The sequence below is a fragment of the Schistosoma haematobium genome, chromosome ZW (assembly GCF_000699445.3).
Source record: "Schistosoma haematobium chromosome ZW, whole genome shotgun sequence".
In the NCBI taxonomy this organism is placed as follows: Eukaryota; Metazoa; Platyhelminthes; class Trematoda; order Strigeidida; family Schistosomatidae; genus Schistosoma; species Schistosoma haematobium.
Genome location: NC_067195.1, coordinates 7,155,918 through 7,176,113, shown reverse-complemented (window position 1 = coordinate 7,176,113; position 20,196 = coordinate 7,155,918). Strand labels below are relative to the sequence as shown.

The 20,196-nt window shown below is 36.5% G+C and overlaps 1 protein-coding gene across 1 annotated transcript; it reads right to left on the bottom strand.

The window, feature by feature from the left end:
* Nucleotides 1-11,652: 11,652 nt before the first annotated feature.
* On the bottom strand, nucleotides 11,653-19,904 carry MS3_00002674 (uncharacterized protein). Its single transcript, XM_051210283.1, has 10 exons — nucleotides 19,836-19,904; nucleotides 18,821-18,847; nucleotides 18,524-18,556; nucleotides 18,014-18,067; nucleotides 17,873-17,905; nucleotides 15,575-15,607; nucleotides 15,065-15,118; nucleotides 14,924-14,956; nucleotides 12,253-12,306; nucleotides 11,653-11,734 (listed from the first exon to the last, which is right to left on the bottom strand). The coding sequence occupies exons 1-9, from the start codon at nucleotides 19,888-19,890 to the stop codon at nucleotides 12,284-12,286; spliced, it is 345 nt and encodes a 114-aa protein (XP_051070258.1). The 5' UTR covers nucleotides 19,891-19,904; the 3' UTR covers nucleotides 11,653-11,734; nucleotides 12,253-12,283.
* Nucleotides 19,905-20,196: the final 292 nt, after the last annotated feature.

Here is a 20,196-nt window from a genome sequence, read left to right as displayed (position 1 = left end):
AAAGTATCATGTACGACTGTCTTGAGCGAGTATCATAGAGTGGTGGATCACTGACTGCAGTTACTGGGACTGAATGCATAGCGGTCGGGTGTATCGATGGCTTTAATTTGCACTGCCAGCACGTTAACACGTACTGGGCCACACTATCTCTCACGCCTGGCTAGCATGCACTTTGTCCTAGTGAACCCGTTGTTCCTGTGATGTCTTTGTGCGCTACCTGGTGACACCAATCTATCAGCTTAAACCGCAAGTCCTTCAGGATCACAGCCACCTACAACATGATCATTTGCGTCTGTGGCTGCTATAAATGGTTCTTTGGGTTCAGGCAGTCTGAGCGTCATCTGGCGGTTGTCTAACATATTTTTGATTCAGTTAAACTTTTGTTGAGCAATCTCAGTTACAAGCTTTAGAAGCAAAGATAGATAGTGCATAGCAGTGAAATCCAGGACGCGCGTTTCGACCTATTTGCGACTCGTCAGTCGGATGTATCTGAATCTCACAATTGATGTTCACTCCAGGATTGACTTTGAATGCTGGAGTGAATATCAAAACAGTCCTCACAAATTGCACATATGCCGACAAGAGGCTGATCAATTACAGTCCTAAACAACAGCAACAACAACAAGCAGACAACACCAAGTGAATTTAAACTTCAACCCATTGCACAAGCAAGTGGCCATCAGAACTCAATGGTTAAGTGGATAATACTATGGCGTTCGAGGCGAACCGTATTGTGTTCGAGTCCTGGAGTGCTCATCCAGCTGACGAATCCCAAGTAGGGAGAAACGCGCGTCAAATTGGATTCCACTGCTATCTACTATCCATTTTTGCTTATTATCTGCTGATTATTTACTAAGTATGTACAATCTACTTAATGAACATTCAGTAGTATCACTGTGTAGAAGAAAGGCGTAAACATTAATTATCAATTCAGCAGAATTACGACAATATGATTTAGAATAAATCATCCTTACGTAAAGCACTAAATGATTGTGCTAAAACAAACTAAGAAAAAGTGATGATGATAATGATGATAATAGTAGTTTAAATGCTTTAAAATTTTGGATGGTTTAGAAAATAAAATTTTCTAAAAAGGAACACAACAAATCCAGTAATTTACTTTACAAACTTGATGAAACAATTTTTTGTTAATTACTTGCAACAATATGGTCAACAATCAATAGAGAATGACGAAAATGTGAACGTTTTGTAGATTTCATTGTTAGAAACATCAATGAACTTTACTTTGATGATCTTTATGCAAGTAGTCATTATTCATTTTTTGATATATGATCATTGATAGGAAGATAGTGGTATTACATACAGGGATAAATATATATTACGCTATAATATACTTGTTTGAATTCCTGATATTCATGTGTAAACCGTTATTTAGTGAATAGCTCTAATGAGAATCTATGAGTCACTATATTTTTCCACTGTGATGTCTAGTTATCACATTCCACTTACTTGTACTTACGTGTATCTATCGTGAACAGAACATGTGGTTATGGTCAAGCACAGTTTGACAAACGTAATTGCTGTGAAGTTCATAGACTGTCTTGTGTTTCCTCTGATTAGTGGAACTCCATAACAGGCTAAATGGTGCACATCGATAAGATAGGATACAACAATGATGTCTATGTTCGTCTATGTCACAAAATAACGTTGTACACAGAATTCAGAATATGATAATAACAATAATAATAGTACATTTTCTCAAATAACATTATGTAACATTAAGCACGATAGTTTACAGGCAAGATCGAATTGTTGCAGATGATACGAGCTTCACTGAAATAAGTCATTCAGTAAGGTTGACATCCTTCTGGAATATCTAAGGTATTGATGATAGCCCAGGACGTTGTTACATGTTCCTGGGTATCACAATAACTCATTCAAATTTGACTGATGTTACAAATTGAACATTGTTTCTATCATGTTGATTATTCGCATCACACTGATAACACAATTGGTATCATGTGGAACGGAGCTATGTTCAGTAAATTTGTTGCATAAACCTGCGAGTTCTGGTAGAACAACTGATACAAATGCTCAGGAATAATTTTGTTGATGACGTACAAACAGAGCGATGTATCATATTCGAATATTTGGAAACGTTTAAGGCTAGAGTCGGACAATGTGTCATTTTCCAGCTAATCGGTTGAAAGTGTCAACAAAACAGCATGCATAGAAAATTGTGATCGATAAGATATCCAGTAACATAACAGGATGGAAAACCATTCTAAAATTAAACTTGGATGCACTTAACTTTATCGATCCACTAACATCGATTCATTTTTAAACATGCAATTGTTATGTTAGGAATGAACTGTGCATTATTTATCATCTGCAACTATGCAGTTTGTCTGGAAAGTGTATATTCGTATCGCTAGATTTATGATAACGATTCAGATATTTTGAGACGTGCATTCATTCGCTTACTCTTATATGTTATTTGCACACCAACCAAATCACACTTGATGGGGAAGCTCTGGAAGATTTGGAAACTTTCACGTACGTGGTCATTATTATCAACGAACAAGCAGGATGAGATGTAGACGTCAAGTCAAGCAATGGCAAATTAAGTACAACATTCTTAATTTTCAACAATATATGGAACTCAAAACAACTGTCAACCAATATCAGAGTGACAATCTTCAATACCAACGTCAAGACAATCCTAATGTACTCAGCTGAAACTTCGAAAACCAACATAACCATCATCAAGAAAGTACGAGTATTTATAATCAGTTGTCTAAACAAGATACTTAATGTCCCATCATCGGATACCATCAGCAATAACCTACTGTGGGAGAGAACAAACCAACTTCCAGATAAATATAAAATTAGGAAAAGATGCTGGAAGTGGATAGGACACACATTGAGGCAATCAACAAACTGCACTCCGAAGCAAGCACTAAATTGGAATCCTGAATGGAAAGGGAAGAGTGGAAGAACACGGTACACACTGAGTCGGAAATTGTAAGCAGAAATACAGACGATGAATAAAAACTGGAAACAAGTGGAAATGACTTCCCGGAACAGAGTTGGATGGAGAATGTTGGTGGTCGGCCTATGTTCCTGCACAAGGGGTGACGGGCGTAAGTAAGTAGTGTATTCTGCATTATCTTTATTTGTTCTAGTTCAATCATCAACATACATGCTTTCAATATGATCAATCTTCCATCACCATTTATATGTTTCGTTGTGAGACTGTTTTCAACACAATACTTGTGAAATTTATTGATAAGTGAATTTCATGTTATTTTGTGATATTGTTGTTTTCAACCGTTTCTTACACCACACCTAACCCACGAGTCGGTAATCCTAATTATTAGTTATAACTTGCTAAATTCTGTAATAATTTCATCAAACCTATGCTGTCTAACTAGGTGATGTATCTCTCCCTCCCTCCCTTTCTCAATCTTGTTAAAGTGCATTTTGAAATAGACTGATTTGAAGTATGAATAGATCTTACGTCTGTATCAATGAAGTTGTATGATCACACAAATGTAGAAATAAAATTGGAGTTTACCACATAATGGTAATTTCACGTAAATGCCCTCCAGTTGTTTTGTTTGACATTTTATTGTCAATTATGCTCGTGTGACCATTATTTGGCTCTTATGCTTCGATCACTATTGTGGTGATATGAAAATACATTGTAATTTAAATTGTCCTGAAATTTGAATCTACAATTTCGACGCTCAATTTATTTATCAACACTGTTTCGGTTCATGTTTGTATCTTCATGAATAATTCAAGCGTTTTGATACACAATTTCATATTTTGTTCATGATCTGCATTAGACAGTGTCTCACTTCGTGACAATCCAGTTGAGATGTAGAAACTAGTAAATATATGCTCAATTGCTGAATAAATCAGATGTGTGTGTTTACAATGAATACGCGGTTTTGAGGTTTAATTCATAGCGCAGCCTCTTACAAACTCCATTCACACTGAACATTTCTGAAATGAATTGAAATGTCAACGGATATAACAACTTCCTTGAGTCCTTTTACATTGAACTACATGGAACATGATACTCACCTGTAATGCAGAACAGTAGTGCTTTACAGTCACCAACTTTTTTATTGATAATATAGTGAATAATATAATGCCAATTTTGTGATAACAAATTTGTTGTTTCGAATGCGATGTTTCAGTGTGTACAAGGTATGTTCAAGCGTGTGCTTACTAGAGAGCGTATGTCACGTGATACATTGTTTTTCATCTATAGATGAATATAACAGCAACGTTTTCCTCATATCGTTGAGATAAACTACCTGTTTTCCATTTGATTTCAAAGTTTGAAATCATCAGAGATCAAGTTGAGGTGAAAGTTTATTGTTGAAACATGTGCTAACATTTTGAAACATGCCAAATCTGTCCCTAATGTATTGTTTATTGATCAATACAGACATTCTACATCACACACCCTCCATCTATTTTATGGTATCGGTTGATACGATGCAGTGTGTGATTAGTTCTGCGTTAGTTAGTTAGTTAGTTCTACATGTAGTATTTCAGACAGGCACCACGTTTTCTTTATAAGGATAATCTCAGGTTTAGTAATTAAGTCAGTCGTCTTAAGTTCTCTCATTTTACCTATCTGACTATAAGTGTTTTGACTGCTCGGTTCAGCTTTTAATCTAATCAGATTATTAAGACGGCTTGGTGGATATCTACTTGTTTCTTGTGTTGATGGGAATAGCTCGTACGTCGTACGCCTGCTTCATCGTTTTCATAAATTTAGTTGCGAAACTCTAAAATTCTTACCCCATCTGACGAGGTGGTTTATACGATTTATTTGATTTCGGAAGCTGGATTTGTTTCTGTTCTGTGGCATTAATAGGTAGAAGTAGAAAGAGCCTGTAAGGTCTGATTAATTTGGACGCAAAACTCTCAAATATGGCGGTCCAGTTTTAGTTGGTAGATATCTGAGGTGTAAGGCAGAATACGAGAACTGACCGTGATCCCGTAACACTAGTCTTGATCACTTGTTATTATACTTTATGGTAGAAAGCAATTCTTCTTTTCATAACATTTATATATAAAAATAAAAGGTCAACTAGACTGGTGGAAGGTAAAAGGAAACAAAGATATTTAGGACAGTAATGTGAAAAACAATATGAAACTCATCACTCTGGATTATAAACTAATATTATCAAGGTAAGATCAAAGTGACAACAAACCGTTTTTGAATACATTAAGGGGGTTTGAATTTTCGTATGGTTAGAGCTTCAATAAACCTTAATAGACTCTGTTTAACGCTTTTGCACTACACCACAAAAGCCGTGTTAGGATCAATCTTATGGCCTGTTTCAGCAGTGTTTGGCCACAGACGATGATGGGTGTTTATTATCTACTCTTATTTGAGTCATTTGATTTTGTTTGTTTTTGAAACTATTTATGTAACTGTTCGGACATCCTAATTTGGAGATCACAATTACTCATTCCTATGTACGCACGGCCCAACAAATATTTTAATTGGTAAACAACAATAAACAAATAAAATCCAATACCCTAATAACGGTACATAATAAACATCTATCGTCCTCTATTGTCAAGTATATAGATGAAACAAGTCATATGACTGATCTCAACAGGAATGTGCAAAAGTGTTAAAGAGAGTATACTAAGATTTTGATATGGTGTAGAAGATTTGTAACACAGATGGATAATTTTGATAAACATTTTTTCCTCTCTGAGCTGGATTTATTCAAGCCTTAGCCATATGAAAATTCAAACCCCTTTGATGTATCCAAAAATGGTTTGTTATCATTTTAAACCTACCCTAGTAATATTAGTTTATTATCCAGGATGATGAGTTTCATATTTTTTTCTGTGATTACTGTCTTGGTTATCTTTGTTTCCGCTTACCTTCCACTTGTTTATTATGTAGTTATTTCTTTAAACACAAAAAACTTTGGTACATGGAGGCAGCAAATATATATGCGTCACATAAATCCTTCGACTGGTGTGAGGACTGGAATACTGTAAGGGTGTCCAACACGAAACAGGAGGTTTTCTTAGGGGGCATTCGACCTATTATTATTAGCTTTATTCAATATTATATTTTTGGTACAATATAGAATTCTCAGCGTAAAGTATTTCAACAAGTTTCCGTTTCTTTCTTCTTGGTCGGTCCTGACGATAAATATTGAGTGATCGCCAGTTAGAGGTTGGCAGTTCAGTAAATGAACATATGGATAATGTGAATTCTTTACGTTTTATATTGCCAGCAACCACATTGTTTCTTATTGTAACTTTGACAACGAAAGGTTGTACACTTTTCAGAAACGCAGCAGAATAGGTTATGCGATTAATAAACGTAGTGATATATTAAAACAAACAAAAATAGATAACTTGTTGAAATATCTATATGGGAGGAACAGGTAGCCCAGATGATCAAACAGGCCGAGCTGAAGGTCTGATCCACAAGGCAGTGGAGCAACATCAGGAGATGCAGTTTCATGGCAGCCAGTGACCAATAATTGATCCATATGCCAATCGTTCCTTCAAGATCCTGGAGCCCACGTGCAACGTTGGTTCGGAATCAGGGTTTTCCAACTATACTGGGTAGATTCTCCCTGTCCACCGACCCGGTTAAAGAACTGGACATTCAGTTTTCGTCCTCTCGATTTCATCAGCAACACCTGGTTATGAGAAATCGGTGAGTAGGACATACATGGCAGTGGTTACATGGATGTGGTCATGTCAGGGCATTTCGTGAGGGAAAACTGACTCACTTCACTCTTGGCCGTACCAGGGCATATGGGGGCTTCCATTATTCTAGTTAACCTTTTTATTTTCTATATATAAATGCCTTTAACAAGTGTAGATATATATATAATCACATCGTTTTGAACTGCATTGTGTTAATACATTACATAGTTCCGATCATATCCATCTTCTTGTTGCGCTATTCAAAGTTAGTATATGACAAAAAGTCATCATTCATTTATTAAAGCAAAAACTCTTGAGCATGCGGGTTCAAATCAAGTTCATTAGAATGTTTAAACAAGATAAATAGGATTGTCAAAAAACTAACTACAATTCGGTTTACTTTAGGAAAATGAATGAATATAAATCATATCAAAAGTGGTTTTTGTGCATATTATAGAGTTATAATAGTACAATTAAAGAGTCAAATAAACAAAGAAAATTGTAGAGAACGATAGATACACATATCTCATATTTTGTAATATCTAATCGATTAAATATTTGAATGCCTGTCGATTGATGAACTTATTGATTAATGTTTAAAAACATTTTATTATGACAATATCGATTGTAAATATTTGTATAAATACGCTTGACTTGTGTGCTTGACCTGACCTGGTATCTGCAGTTTGCCTGCTGAATATACTTTCTATGCCTTACAAAGACTTCTTGGTCGCGTTAGCTGAGTCAGGGACAACGAGCCAGAATAGTCTATCGAGATTCTGAATCCCTTGATCCGATCGATAAGTCACTGTCCTATAATCGGCCGCCACTTTGAGATATAGCTATCATCATGCATTGGACGACCTTTTACCAACATCGAGATGTCCACTTTCTTTACCAGACCTTTGCTTAGCCACGCTGGGAGGTGTTCACGAGCACGAAAATGTAAATTCCCGGAACTTCAGCCAGTCAAAAAAGAATATTCTACCATCACTCTCTTCTTCAGATATGAACCCAGTGGCTGGATGCACTTCATTGAACTGCCTAAGAACCTCTTGCTGTGATGTACTATCTTTACAGAGTGTTACGACCAAGTATGAGTTTTGCTCGTTCCAGTTATTGAAGTACGGACTATCGATATTCGCAAATCACGAACCCAAGTAAGCAAGAGAACCAAAAGTCCAAATCAGATACCAAGTTTATTCGTAATTCACAAATAATCGACCAAATGTCGTTCTAACAACAATAATTATACCAATTACAAAACAAAAATTCAATTTTGTAGGTTCCCGGAGCAAAACTCCCAGATAACAAACCAAAGACAAAGAGAGCATCAAAATACCAAACCAAAATGTCCGAAATAATGATATAAACAAACAAGTTCAAAAGTTACGTAAAACAATTACATCCAAAAACACAGTAAATTATTAGTGTACAACAAAACGTTTTAATCCGCCAAATGTCTTCAGTTCTCCCGTAACACAGAGGTTAAACGTGTCATACATATATCGACAGTAAAGTGTGGATTTTTGAATAATCTGTCTAAGTGGATCACTTTCTATTCTGGTCAGAAAATGTCAGCTAGTATAGGGCCCATTGTTGAACCCAGTGCAACATCACCCGTTTGTCTGTGTATTTCTCCGTTGAACTTGAAGTTCACATTCATGGTACATTTCAGTTATAATTCTATCACGACATTAATAGCAACTGTGGTTTCAGTTTCACTTTCAGTCGGTTGTTCACCCATATGTTCTACGGTCTCTATCAGTGGAAGATTTGTGAATAATCATGTTACATCCAATGACATCATCTTTAGTCCCAAAGTATTTGCATTGTTGATCTTGTCAACAAATTGTAATACATTCTTAACACTGTTTTACATACATCTAAAATCGGTCTTAATGGTATTCCAAACAATCTTGACAGATGGGTTCTCACTGGTTTGATCATTTAATATAAACCAGACCAAATAGTCTGTTGGACCCTGAACTTCTTCAAAGATCTGGCAGGCTCGTTCTCTATATCATTATTGAGATCTTTCTGATCAATTATAGTTTGAAATTTTAATCTGTCATCTGAGACGGTTTTGAATATGAAAAATTGGTTCAGCGAAGAGATCTCTTCTCGGTTAATTCACTTTCAGAGCTGTACAATAGCAAATATATATACTTATTTTTCCAGGATGATATTAATTACAGTGATAATGATACAAGAACTTCTGTGAGACATGGTCCAGTCTCGGACCAAGGACTCAAACGTTTCAAATCTACTCTTCTCGATAGCTGCAACCAGTATATTAGCACAATGTAACGGGTAGAAGTCTTCTAACGAAAGAACATAGAAATCAACTAAAACTACTAAGAAACAATAAATACTTGATTAAAACACATCCAGATAAAGGTGCGGGCTGTTGCGCCGCGCGCTGCTGCGTCTGGATGAGGAGTTGGAGGCACGGTCGTTGACGTCAATGTTAGTTGAGAGTGTGCCTGCCACTGCCCCCCAGCAGCTGAAACTGGTAAAGGCCACACAACCTATGGATACCAGTGAACTGGCGAACGTGATCCGACAGCTAGTAACCCGAACGGCATCCTCTGGTGGGGTGCGGAATTCAGGAGATAAACGGTGTCGAGAAGAAGATTGAGGAGCTGCGGCGTGAGACGAATCATAATGGGAATGGTAAGTGGTGCGCTTGTGGAGGGACAAGACATTGAGAGACAAGATGAAGACGCAGATATTTTAGACCTTATAATGTGTGTTTTTTCTGCCCTAGGAATATGGGTGTAGTTGCACTAGTAGATGGAGAGGCAGTTTGCACAATAGTGAACATAAATGAACGAGATTCGGTGTGTGTGATCTAAACAAAGGCAGCAGTATCGTTAATAGGCTAAGAGCAACGTAAGAGAGTCAAGCCATGTACATCAACAGTTCACACCATAGGAGGGCACATGTTAGAGGTGATGGGTTTGTCTAACAGTTTCGTAAAAGTGAGTGTTACTGAGATAAATATCCTGTTCTTGGTAACGACAAGTCTATCCAGACCGATATTATGGGCAGATTTTCTGGGACAGGTAAAAGGAATAGTCGACCTAATAAGAGGTGACGTGGTCACAAATTAAGGTTCACTCCTAATAGATGAAAGTGACGAAGTGGCCGAGATAAGAATGGCAACAGACGTTTCAACGAAGAAAACAAACATTAAGGAGTTGTGCACACAGTATACAAAACTGTTCAATGGAGACAGAGAGCCGTACGGATTTTGTGACAAGGTAAAGGACGAAATCCTGATAAAGAACAGTGGAGTAAACATGTTCATAACACGTCATGTCCCTGTGCATTTAGAGGCTGACGTAAATCGACAGGTTCAGGAAGTTCTGAAAGGAGGTATGATTGTGGGAGCGGACGGCCCGTATAACTCGCCGGTACTCTCAGTAAAGAAACCGAATGGAAAGTATGGATTTTGTGTCGATTTTAGAGAACTAAACAACACAACAGGACTGAGACGTTGTGCAATACCAGGAGTAGTGAAAACGTTGGATAGGCTGCAAAATACTACGGTGTTTACAGTGCTGGATTCGTGGTTAGATAATTATCAACTGCCTATAAAATAGTGCGATAGAAACAAGACAGTATTTGTTGTACGTCACAAATAGTATCTATTAAGATTAATGTCGTTTGGGTTAAAGAGGGCAACACTTACGTTCAGAAGAATAATGACGCTGCTGCTCAGGTATGTCGATGGCGTTGTGTTGCATGGCGACGATTTAGTTGTGTACAGCCATACAGAAACAGACCACATCGGGAGTGAGGAAGCAGTCTTGATGCGAGTTAAAGAATTTTTACTTCGAATTAATAGGGACAAGTCGCAGATAGTGAAAAGTAGCGTCACGCTGTTGAGGCATGAAGTGGGAAATGGAAAAATAAGGCCACTGCGTTAGAGAATTCTGACAATAAGGAACATTGAGTACCTAATTCTAAAAGGAAATTGAGACAGTTCTTGGGAAGGGAGGCATTCTATAGTCGGTGCGTCAGAACGTCAACGAAATGGAAGCACTACCATATAAGTTGTTGAGCAACACTAAGTTAACATGAACTGAGATTGCTCAACAAAAGTTTAACTGAATCAAAAATATGTTAGACAACCGCCAGATGACGCTCAGACTGCCTGAACCCAAAGAACCATTTATAGCAGCCACAGACGCAAATGATCATGTTGTAGGTGGCTGTGATCCTGAAGGACTTGCGGTTTAAGCTGATAGATTGGTGTCACCAGGTAGCGCACAAAGACATCACAGGAACAACGGGTTCACTAGGACAAAGTGCATGCTAGCCAGGCGTGAGAGATAGTGTGGCCCAGTACGTGTTAACGTGCTGGCAGTGCAAATTAAAGCCATCGATACACCCGACCGCTATGCATTCAGTCCCAGTAACTGCAGTCAGTGATCCACCACTCTATGATACTCGCTCAAGACAGTCGTACATGATACTTTATTACTCGTGATTATTGAAGTGATGAGTTGCGGAAACATATGGGCAGTGAACAAGCGTACAGACCTTGTTGTCCGTTATCTTGTGGATTCGGAAAAGAAAACTAACTCCTCAAGATATTTATGTGAACATCACTTCTCATCCGTCAACAAACAAGCTGTGATACTACCTGGCTACGAAATGTAAGTTAAGCATGTTTGAAAAACCGAAAGGCACTTTGTTCTCTGGATTCAGTATGGCTGTTAAGTTAGTCAGTGGTGGACCTATGCAGTCAGATAAAATCTGTGACTTTCAAGTCCATTACGAGACACAGTATACTTGATGGATTGCGTGTAATACTAATACTCATATCCGGCTTCTCTATTATTATTTGATAATTATCTAGTCGTATTATCAGGAGGTCAGTTTCGCGAACACAACTCCAGGCCGCGGTTTGCCTTCTCATAACTTTACCTATCGAGTAGAAGTCAAGTGGTTCGGAGAAAAAACAACTCGTTTAGCACGTAAATGTATATTTGGTTACTAATCTAATCTACCTAAACTAATCTTCACTACTACAGATAAGCTAATTGCATACCTACAATAAAAGAGAACAGAAAATATCAATCTAATAGTAAAGAACAACTATGCAGTAAAGTTAGATAAACAAAATGTGATCCATGAGGTGAAGGTATCCGTGTGTATCGTCAGACACTGGTTGGTAGCTGAGGTGGTACAAATCACTGGATAATGCTTCTGTGGTTGAAAGTGTTTGCTTCAATTCGGTGATTTATTGAGTTGGTTAGTTCACAGCTCAGAAACACCTTTCTATGACTGGCCTGAAGTAAGTGTAACTGGTTAAAGAATGATGTTAGCATCCCACTCATGATGCAATAGATGATCAACAACAATAAATGTTGAGAGAGGTTTGTCTCGTCTCCACCGATTATTGTAATTGGTAATTTCATGGAACTATGAAACATCAGGTTCCATTCACATACTTCTGTAACTCTACATCATTTGTGAGTCAACCTTTGCTGAAGAAATATTTTTACCACACCATGATAAAATCAACAATCATCAAGTGATATATTTTGGGAATGTGTTCTATCTCACTTTGTTTGTTACACTTTGCGACCCATTATTTTCACGGATGACTACCGGAGTTGCCTGAAAATAAAGACGAAACATGTGATGTAAACAGAACCAATTATTTTTATGCGACTAACGTTACAGAAAATACCTGCAACCAAAAACGATTCATTTGTGAAATGTATTAAATTTATCCAGCACGCCTTCAGTCTCCGATGAGGTAATTAACCCTCAGCATTTAACAGATATTTTGTTAAGACAGATTATTTGGAGATTTGAATTCATAACAATTACTGAATTCATAGTGGAATTGCCGATAAATATTTACACGAGTACAGGGATCAGTATTGTCCTAAATTCATTTACTTCCACTGAATCTCAGTTAGGCATATTCACACTCAGAAGTACTACATTGGAATTTGCACAGCTCTTCTCACCAAACGGTATCTGATATTCAACCAATGAAAGATGTGATAACCATGCAAATCTCATGTAATTTGGTTTTGCAGACTTGCATTCTGCAATGGAATCAGTATTTGTCAAAGATCTTAGAGCACATTTTGCTGATTCAATACAAATAATATGTGCAAAGATTCATTTCATTACACTATCCTACTCATCAATTGACCTCTCTAAATGCATATCAAAGAGACAGAAGTGTCCGACATATGTATCATATTTGGAGTAACATGTTTGCTTTCAAAAATTGAGCACTATACTATTCACTATTTTAACAATAATAGATTAGATGACTGCGATTTCCACTGTTCTGCAACACTGGTGATTATCAGGTTCCATGTAACTCAATGTAGAACGACTCAAGGAAGTTGTTATATCCGTTGACATTTTAATTCATTTCAGAGCTGTTCAGTGTAAATCGTTTTTGTAAAGGGATGCACTTAGATTGAAACCACATAGTGAAGACACACATCTGATTTGATCATCATTTGAACATCCATTTGCTGGTTTCTACATCGCAACTGGTTTTACCACCTCGATAGATATTATTGTCATGAAGTGAGACACTGTCTAATGGAGATGATGAACAGAATATGAAATTTTGTAGCAAACTTTTGAATCACTCATATAGATGCAAACATGAACCGAAATACGGCTGATAAATGAATTGAGCGTCGAAATTGCAGATTCGAATTCCAGTAAATTTCAAATAACAATCTATTTTCATATCACTACAATAGTGATCGAAACCTAAGAGCCAAATAATTATCACACTATCATAATTGACATTAAAATGTCAAACATAATTTTCTCAAAATAACCTCATTACATTCAAATGAAGTTATCAATATGTGGTAAACTGGAATAACATCTTTACATTTGTGTTATCATACAAACTCATTCACACAGATGCAAGATATATTCATATATCAAGTCAGTGCATTTCAAAATGCAATTTCAAAAGATTGAGAAACGGAGGGAGAGATGCATGTTCTAGTTAGACAGCATAGTGTTGATAAAATTTTCGTATAGTTTAACAAGTTATATCCAATAATTAACTTTAACAAAATGTATGACTGGAATGGTGGTAGAAACGTCTGAAAACAAAAACATTATGAAGGAACATTGAATTCACTCATCAACAAATTTCAAAAAATGCGTGCTGTAAACATCTTCACAACGAAAGATATATGTGGTAAAGAAGACCAATTCCACTAAAATGTGCTGTTAGATGATGGAAGTAGAACAAATGAAGATAATGCAGAATAAGTAACCGCCATTGAAAAACAATGAAATTCACAATTTCCACTGTTGGAAGAGGATAAGCATGTCAAGTAATGCAAAGATTTTGGTGGTTGTACATGAAGACGAAAACGCAAATAAAATATAACAGTAAGCGAATAAATGCCGGTTTCAAATTATCTGAATTATTTCCATGAATCTAGCAATATAAGCAAACAATAACTAGATGAAATGCGTATGTGTGAAGATGAATCGATATGAGGGGATCGACAAACGTTAGCACATTCAATTATAATTTTAGAATGGTGTTTCATATTATGGAGTTACTGGTGTTTAATTGCTTACAATTTTTTAAGCATCCTGGTTTGTTGACTATTTCAACCGGTTGTTTAGAAAATAACATCTGATCGATTGTCTATTTCTAACCTCATTTCTAGCAAAATTTGTTCCAAATCATCTAATCATCCTTTGATTTGTGTGCACTAAACTGCCAAATCACTGGGACTACATTCAAACGAAGGCACTATCGAACAGGATAGCATATATAGAAGAATCAAGGTCACTCATTAATTATTGAACGGCATATTGACTACACATTTGAAAGATTTTTCCAGCGAAATGTAGCTCCAAATTTACTTTTGGGATGATACATGTAGTAAGAGTCAAGAGATATTTTTATTTCACGTTCTTAATGTCAACAATTCCGTCCATGGGGATTACATTCGATCCGACACTACGAACTTTACGAGAAGTAAAGTGCAATCATTTCATGACTACCACTTTTATGAAGGTGAATTGATGTGACTGAGATGTCATTGTTTGTCAAGTAACTTAACGGACACGTCATTTGTACAATTGTCAGACGCTTCTGGAATGTTAACCACAAAATTGTAAATAATGCTTTCCGTCAACTAACATGGCACAACACTTATATTAACGCAAACACAAATTCAATTGAATAGCTATCTGTTAAACTGTATGAGACTAGGCTCACCTGAATCCGCTTCATTGGAACTGAACAACGAGACTGAAATAATAAAGGGTACATGCGTTATGTTTTGTAGTTAGATACAGGGAAATATCACCTTTGTGAGCAATAATCGATGCACTGAACACTGAAGTTATAACAACTTACAAAGCCATTGGAAAAAGTCGGAAACCAATCCTTGTGATGGTTCATCTGTCGCAACTAAAACACAATATAATCTGAAATTAATTTCTTATTTCACAGTCCATCAAGTCATCGCATAAATGAAATGTAACGGGAAAGTGTTATGAAATGTATGTATTCCAAAGTTTGAAAATATTCACCATTCACATGATAGCATGCCATTCATCACATTAACCATATGTGTTATTGTTTTCCGTGTTTCGTGTTTCTCCACTTAGTGTGGAGCGAGGAGCTATATATGTGACTACACCAGTTGCACAATGAGATAATACACGATTAAAAAGATTAAGATAACATCATGTTTACCAATTGGTGGGTCTGTGATCTGACTGTCTACAAAACGGAAAAACGTACAAATGCTTCACTCTGGTGTTACAATGCACCTCATGTGGTCAACAATGATCTTATAATGTCACTGATTAATTCATACGATATGGATTTCACATGACTTTATTCGTATTCAAACTAACTTACCAATCACGTCGTCTTCAATATTTTCGCTATTGTCTGTAAAGAGATATTATCAAATGGTTATGTGTCTAGATAAATTTCGATGAATTTTGCCTATAGGAATTTAGTGCATGTGAGGTGTTCATTTTGACCTCGTCATGTTAATTTGTTTGTGATACATTTGTTATCTTATCATCACTCTTATGTGTTTGCAACATGAAACTACGGTGGCGACGATGGTTAAAACATTCTACGCCTATGTATTCAGTTAAGTTGGATTTTGCATCGGGACAATGGATTATTCGAATTCTTTACTGCAACGGCAAAATGTTCGCTTGGAATTATTGGTCAATAATATGTCAGTAGCCGCAAAACCTCAGGTATCTAATTCCACTATCACGTCAGATCCTATTGTGAATTTAATAAAACGAAGTACGCAACTGTGTTCTTAAATGGTATACCGGTTAAACTGCAAGTTTATACTGGGACCGACATAACATTGGTTTCTGGAGAGAATTGGATTAAACTTTGCTGACCTTAATTTCAACCAGTATATTATAATGCTAAACGTGCCTCAGGAACCAATATTACTCTTCTCTGAAAAATGCAGCTACCTCTCACATTGGGTGATAAGACTAACATCGGCAAACCTTATATTTCTGGGAACTGTCATACCAACTTATTAGGTATTGATTGGATAGATAAATGTGTCCTGTGGGATCAACCGTTGAATACGTCAGAAGTAGAAGTCCAGCCATGGTCAAAGGCTAACAAAACTTGGGTCCGAGTACACACCGATGATGCTGGACTGACGAACGGGCGGTATTTTCGGTGGTAGTAGGTTCATACTCTAAGTGGCCTGAAATCTATGCTGTACGAGAACCGCCTACATCTGAAACAATGTTACATGTCAGGCAACTATTTGGTAGGTTTGGGACACTCAATGTTTTGGTTTCAGATAACTGGGCGCAATTCACGTCGTCAGAGTTAGCGGAGGTTTGCAAATAAAATGGAATCGAACATATTACAACCCCACCGTATCACCCTCAACCAAATAGTCGAATAGAGAAATTTGCTGATATTCTTAAGCGAGCTCTCTCAAAGATGGGAGTATACAACATAGAATAAACTCTACAACAGTTTTCAATATCTTATAGAACTACACCTAGTCCAAAGTTTCAAAATGGGAGATCACCAGCCGAAATAACATTTAGCCGAACAATTAGGACGTTCGTTCACGTTTTGAACTGGAAAGACAGAACGAGTGGACTACGAAGTGATGAAGGGAGTTGTCCGAAAATTCGAGAATTCAAAGCAGGTGACTTAGTTTATGCATGCGATTTCCGACCAGGAAAGTCAAAATGGATTTTTCGGTGTAAAAAGGAAGTGAGAAGGTATTGTATGAAGTGATGGTCCAAAATACACTAATTATAAACACGTAAATCAACTGAGAGATAGAAAAATTATTAGTGAGTCATCTGGACACAAACCTTTGCCAATGGAAATATTATGTGATACACTTATTATGCCACCAACACCACAAGTTGAAATGAAAAGAAATTGATCGAAATAAGAAAGTAGACAAAGTTCATCAGGAGAAGGGAAACAAACGAGACGTTTTCAAATAGACCCAAAGGTGATGACATGCAAACAAATTCCTGGAAGGAGATGAATTTTGAGCAACGATGGTAATAATTGATCGTTTGCTTAGCCAGACTAGTGCATAGTCTGACAGGCACTAGATGAGTCCTTTATTCTCCTGCGCTTATTACTACTCAGATTGTGTCGGTTTGTTTTCGGTTTTCGGTGTGGAAATATATTCACGTTCGGGTCAGGCCAATCACGTATGCTTGATCTGAGTTGTGTTGAAGTCCTGTAGAATAGACACTAGAAAGAAATCTAGTGTGACTATTCGCCTAGTGCAAATAAACGTCCCATTCGTGTACACGTAGAAAACCGAGCGTTATAACACCATCGTTCCATGCAATTTGAAGAGCGAAGCTGTTTCTTTGAAATGTATGCGACGGAAGCAACTCGTATGCATATTAACTTCTAGTGGAGCTCATGCCATTCAGTTCAAACCATACATTCCAATTAGAATGAAGTTTCCCTGCTACAGTTTTCGTAAGCTGCATTAGTGTCACTTGAAGGAGACAGGAATGAATGCATCACTTGATGGGTGGGCAATGCTGGTTAACTGTGAGTATGCGGACTAGGGGCACCGAGTGCTATCCGTCGTCTAACATGACACAACACTTATGTTAATGCAAACACAAATTCGATTAAATAGCTATCTGTTAAACTGTATGAGACTAAGCTCACCTGAATCCGCTTCATTGGAACTGAACAACGATGCTGAAATAATAAAGGGTACATGCGTTATGTTTCGTAATTAGACAGAGAGAAATATCACCGTTGTGAGCAATAATCAATGCACTGAACACTGGAGTTACAACAACTTACTATGTAAACTTTTAAAAGCGTCAAATAGTTCATGTGCTGATAGATTTGTTGCAACTAAAACACAATATATTCTGAAATCAATTTCTCACTTCACAGTCCATCAAGTCATCGCATAAATGAAATGTAACGGGAAAGTGTTATGAAATGTATGTATTCCAAAGTTTGAAAACATTCACCATTCACATGATAGCATGCCATTCATCACATTAACCATATGTGTTATTGTTTTCCGTGTTTCGTGTTTCTCCACTTAGTGTGGAGCGAGGAGCTATATATGTGACTACACCAGTTGCACAATGAGATAATACACGATTAAAAAGATTAAAATAACATCATGTTTACCAATTGGTGGGTCTGTGATCTGACTGTCTACAGAACGGAAAAACGTACAAATGCTTCACTCTGGTGTTACAATGCACCTCATGTGGTCAACAATGATCTTATAATGTCACTGATTAATTCATACGATATGGATTTCACATGACTTTATTCGTATTCAAACTAACTTACCAATCACGTCGTCTTCAATATTTTCGCTATTGTCTGTAAAGAGATATTATCAAATGGTTATGTGTCTAGATAAATTTCGATGAATTTTGCCTATAGGAATTTAGTGCATGTGAGGTGTTCATTTTGACCTCGTCATGTAAGTGTGTTTGTGAAACTAATATTTGCTTTAAAACCTGCGTTTTTATTTTCATCTGAAAATTTTTGCTATGAATGCGTCTCTTTTCGATGTGATTTAGTTCAGTTGTTTTATCAAATTTTCATAAAAGTTAACAAATTACAGAATTTGAGTATCATTACCATGTTGATTTGCCTTGATTGCGGACGCTGCACAACAAAATGACAAATAAAACATGATGACACGTTATTTAACTCGACAGAATCAACTCGTTAAGATCCATGAACTACGATATGCAGAAACATTTTAATGTTGTACAAAATATGAGAGCAGTGTACATTGAAATAGGTTATTTTCACTGGGAGATCAAGATATCAGTGAAATAAATCAGTTGTGCATTTGAAGAAGATCGTCATGATAATAACCGCCGCATCCTGGAGATTATATGATTCTTTTTATTGTCAGTGAAATAAGTCAAACAGTTACTTAATTATGTTGCATATTTGTACACGACTTATCGCCTCCTAATTTCAGATCTCTTTATAATTTAATATTCACTACTCAGTCACGGAACGTGGAGTGTATAATTCAGAAGCTTCTCACACAGAAAATATTACACACTCAAATTTTCAAAGATTTATTGAGTTGATAATTGAGATCACTTTGTTTTCTGTATTTAATACAGACATTTATTAATTTTTCTGGGAAATTTCGTACTCGTTGTCGTACGTTTATTGGCATGATGTGTTGTATATAGACCTGATAATCAACTCATAATTTCTTTGATAATCACTTGATCTGTAATTACTGAATTTACCATTCGTACAAGTTGTAGATGAATGTCGTTCATTTTGAATTTGTGTAGAAGATTTTGTTCATAAGTAGATGACTTCTTTATGCGAGACGATTTACATTTTGCTTATTTGTTTGTAAATCATATAAGTTCTGTAGTTTGAGTCACAGGATCAGCATTCGGCTTTTGTGAGTGATTTTGATGAAGCCATCCCACCAAGTAAAGCGATTGGTAGTGCATCAGCAATCAGACAGCATTTCATCAATTTCAAAGAAGTGTTTCAAATCAACATATATTTTATAATATATGTTCACATCAGCGTTTAATACTGACCACCACAATGGTAATAAAATAGACTAATTATTTGGAATTACAAGAGAGTAGAACTGAATATATCAACTTACTTATTGATAGTGTCAGTACTAATAACAACTGAAGATATTTGAAGCTCATGTTCATTTTCTTGTATCATTATTCACCGTTTGAGTCGAGAGTTTATATAACCTTGGCACCAGTATTATTGAACCAATCCGAACCAATATTCATGAGAATTTACAAATTATTGGTTAAACCGTTGTGTGTAAATGGAATATGTGCGTGTTGTGGGTGGGCATCAAGTGTTAGGTACGCAAAAGAATTTTCTACATTTATTTGCTACGATTAGATTGTCTAATGAACTTGAGCTAAGGTCGTAGACACACATACGGGTATCTTAATTAGAATAATGTGTCCAATTTTGTAGAAAACGCTGATCATTTCCTGTAA

Excerpts from the sequence above, each read along its gene's own strand:
- MS3_00002674 (XM_051210283.1), bottom strand. The coding sequence starts at position 19,890 with ATGAACATGAGCTTCAAATATCTTCAGTTGTTATTAGTACTGACACTA. Across the intron at positions 15,119-15,574 it reads TATTGAAGACGACGTGATTG|TTGCGACAGATGAACCATCA; the intron begins GTAAGTTAGTTT and ends ATTGTGTTTTAG. Across the intron at positions 14,957-15,064 it reads CGACTTTTTCCAATGGCTTT|TCTCGTTGTTCAGTTCCAAT; the intron begins GTAAGTTGTTAT and ends TTATTATTTCAG.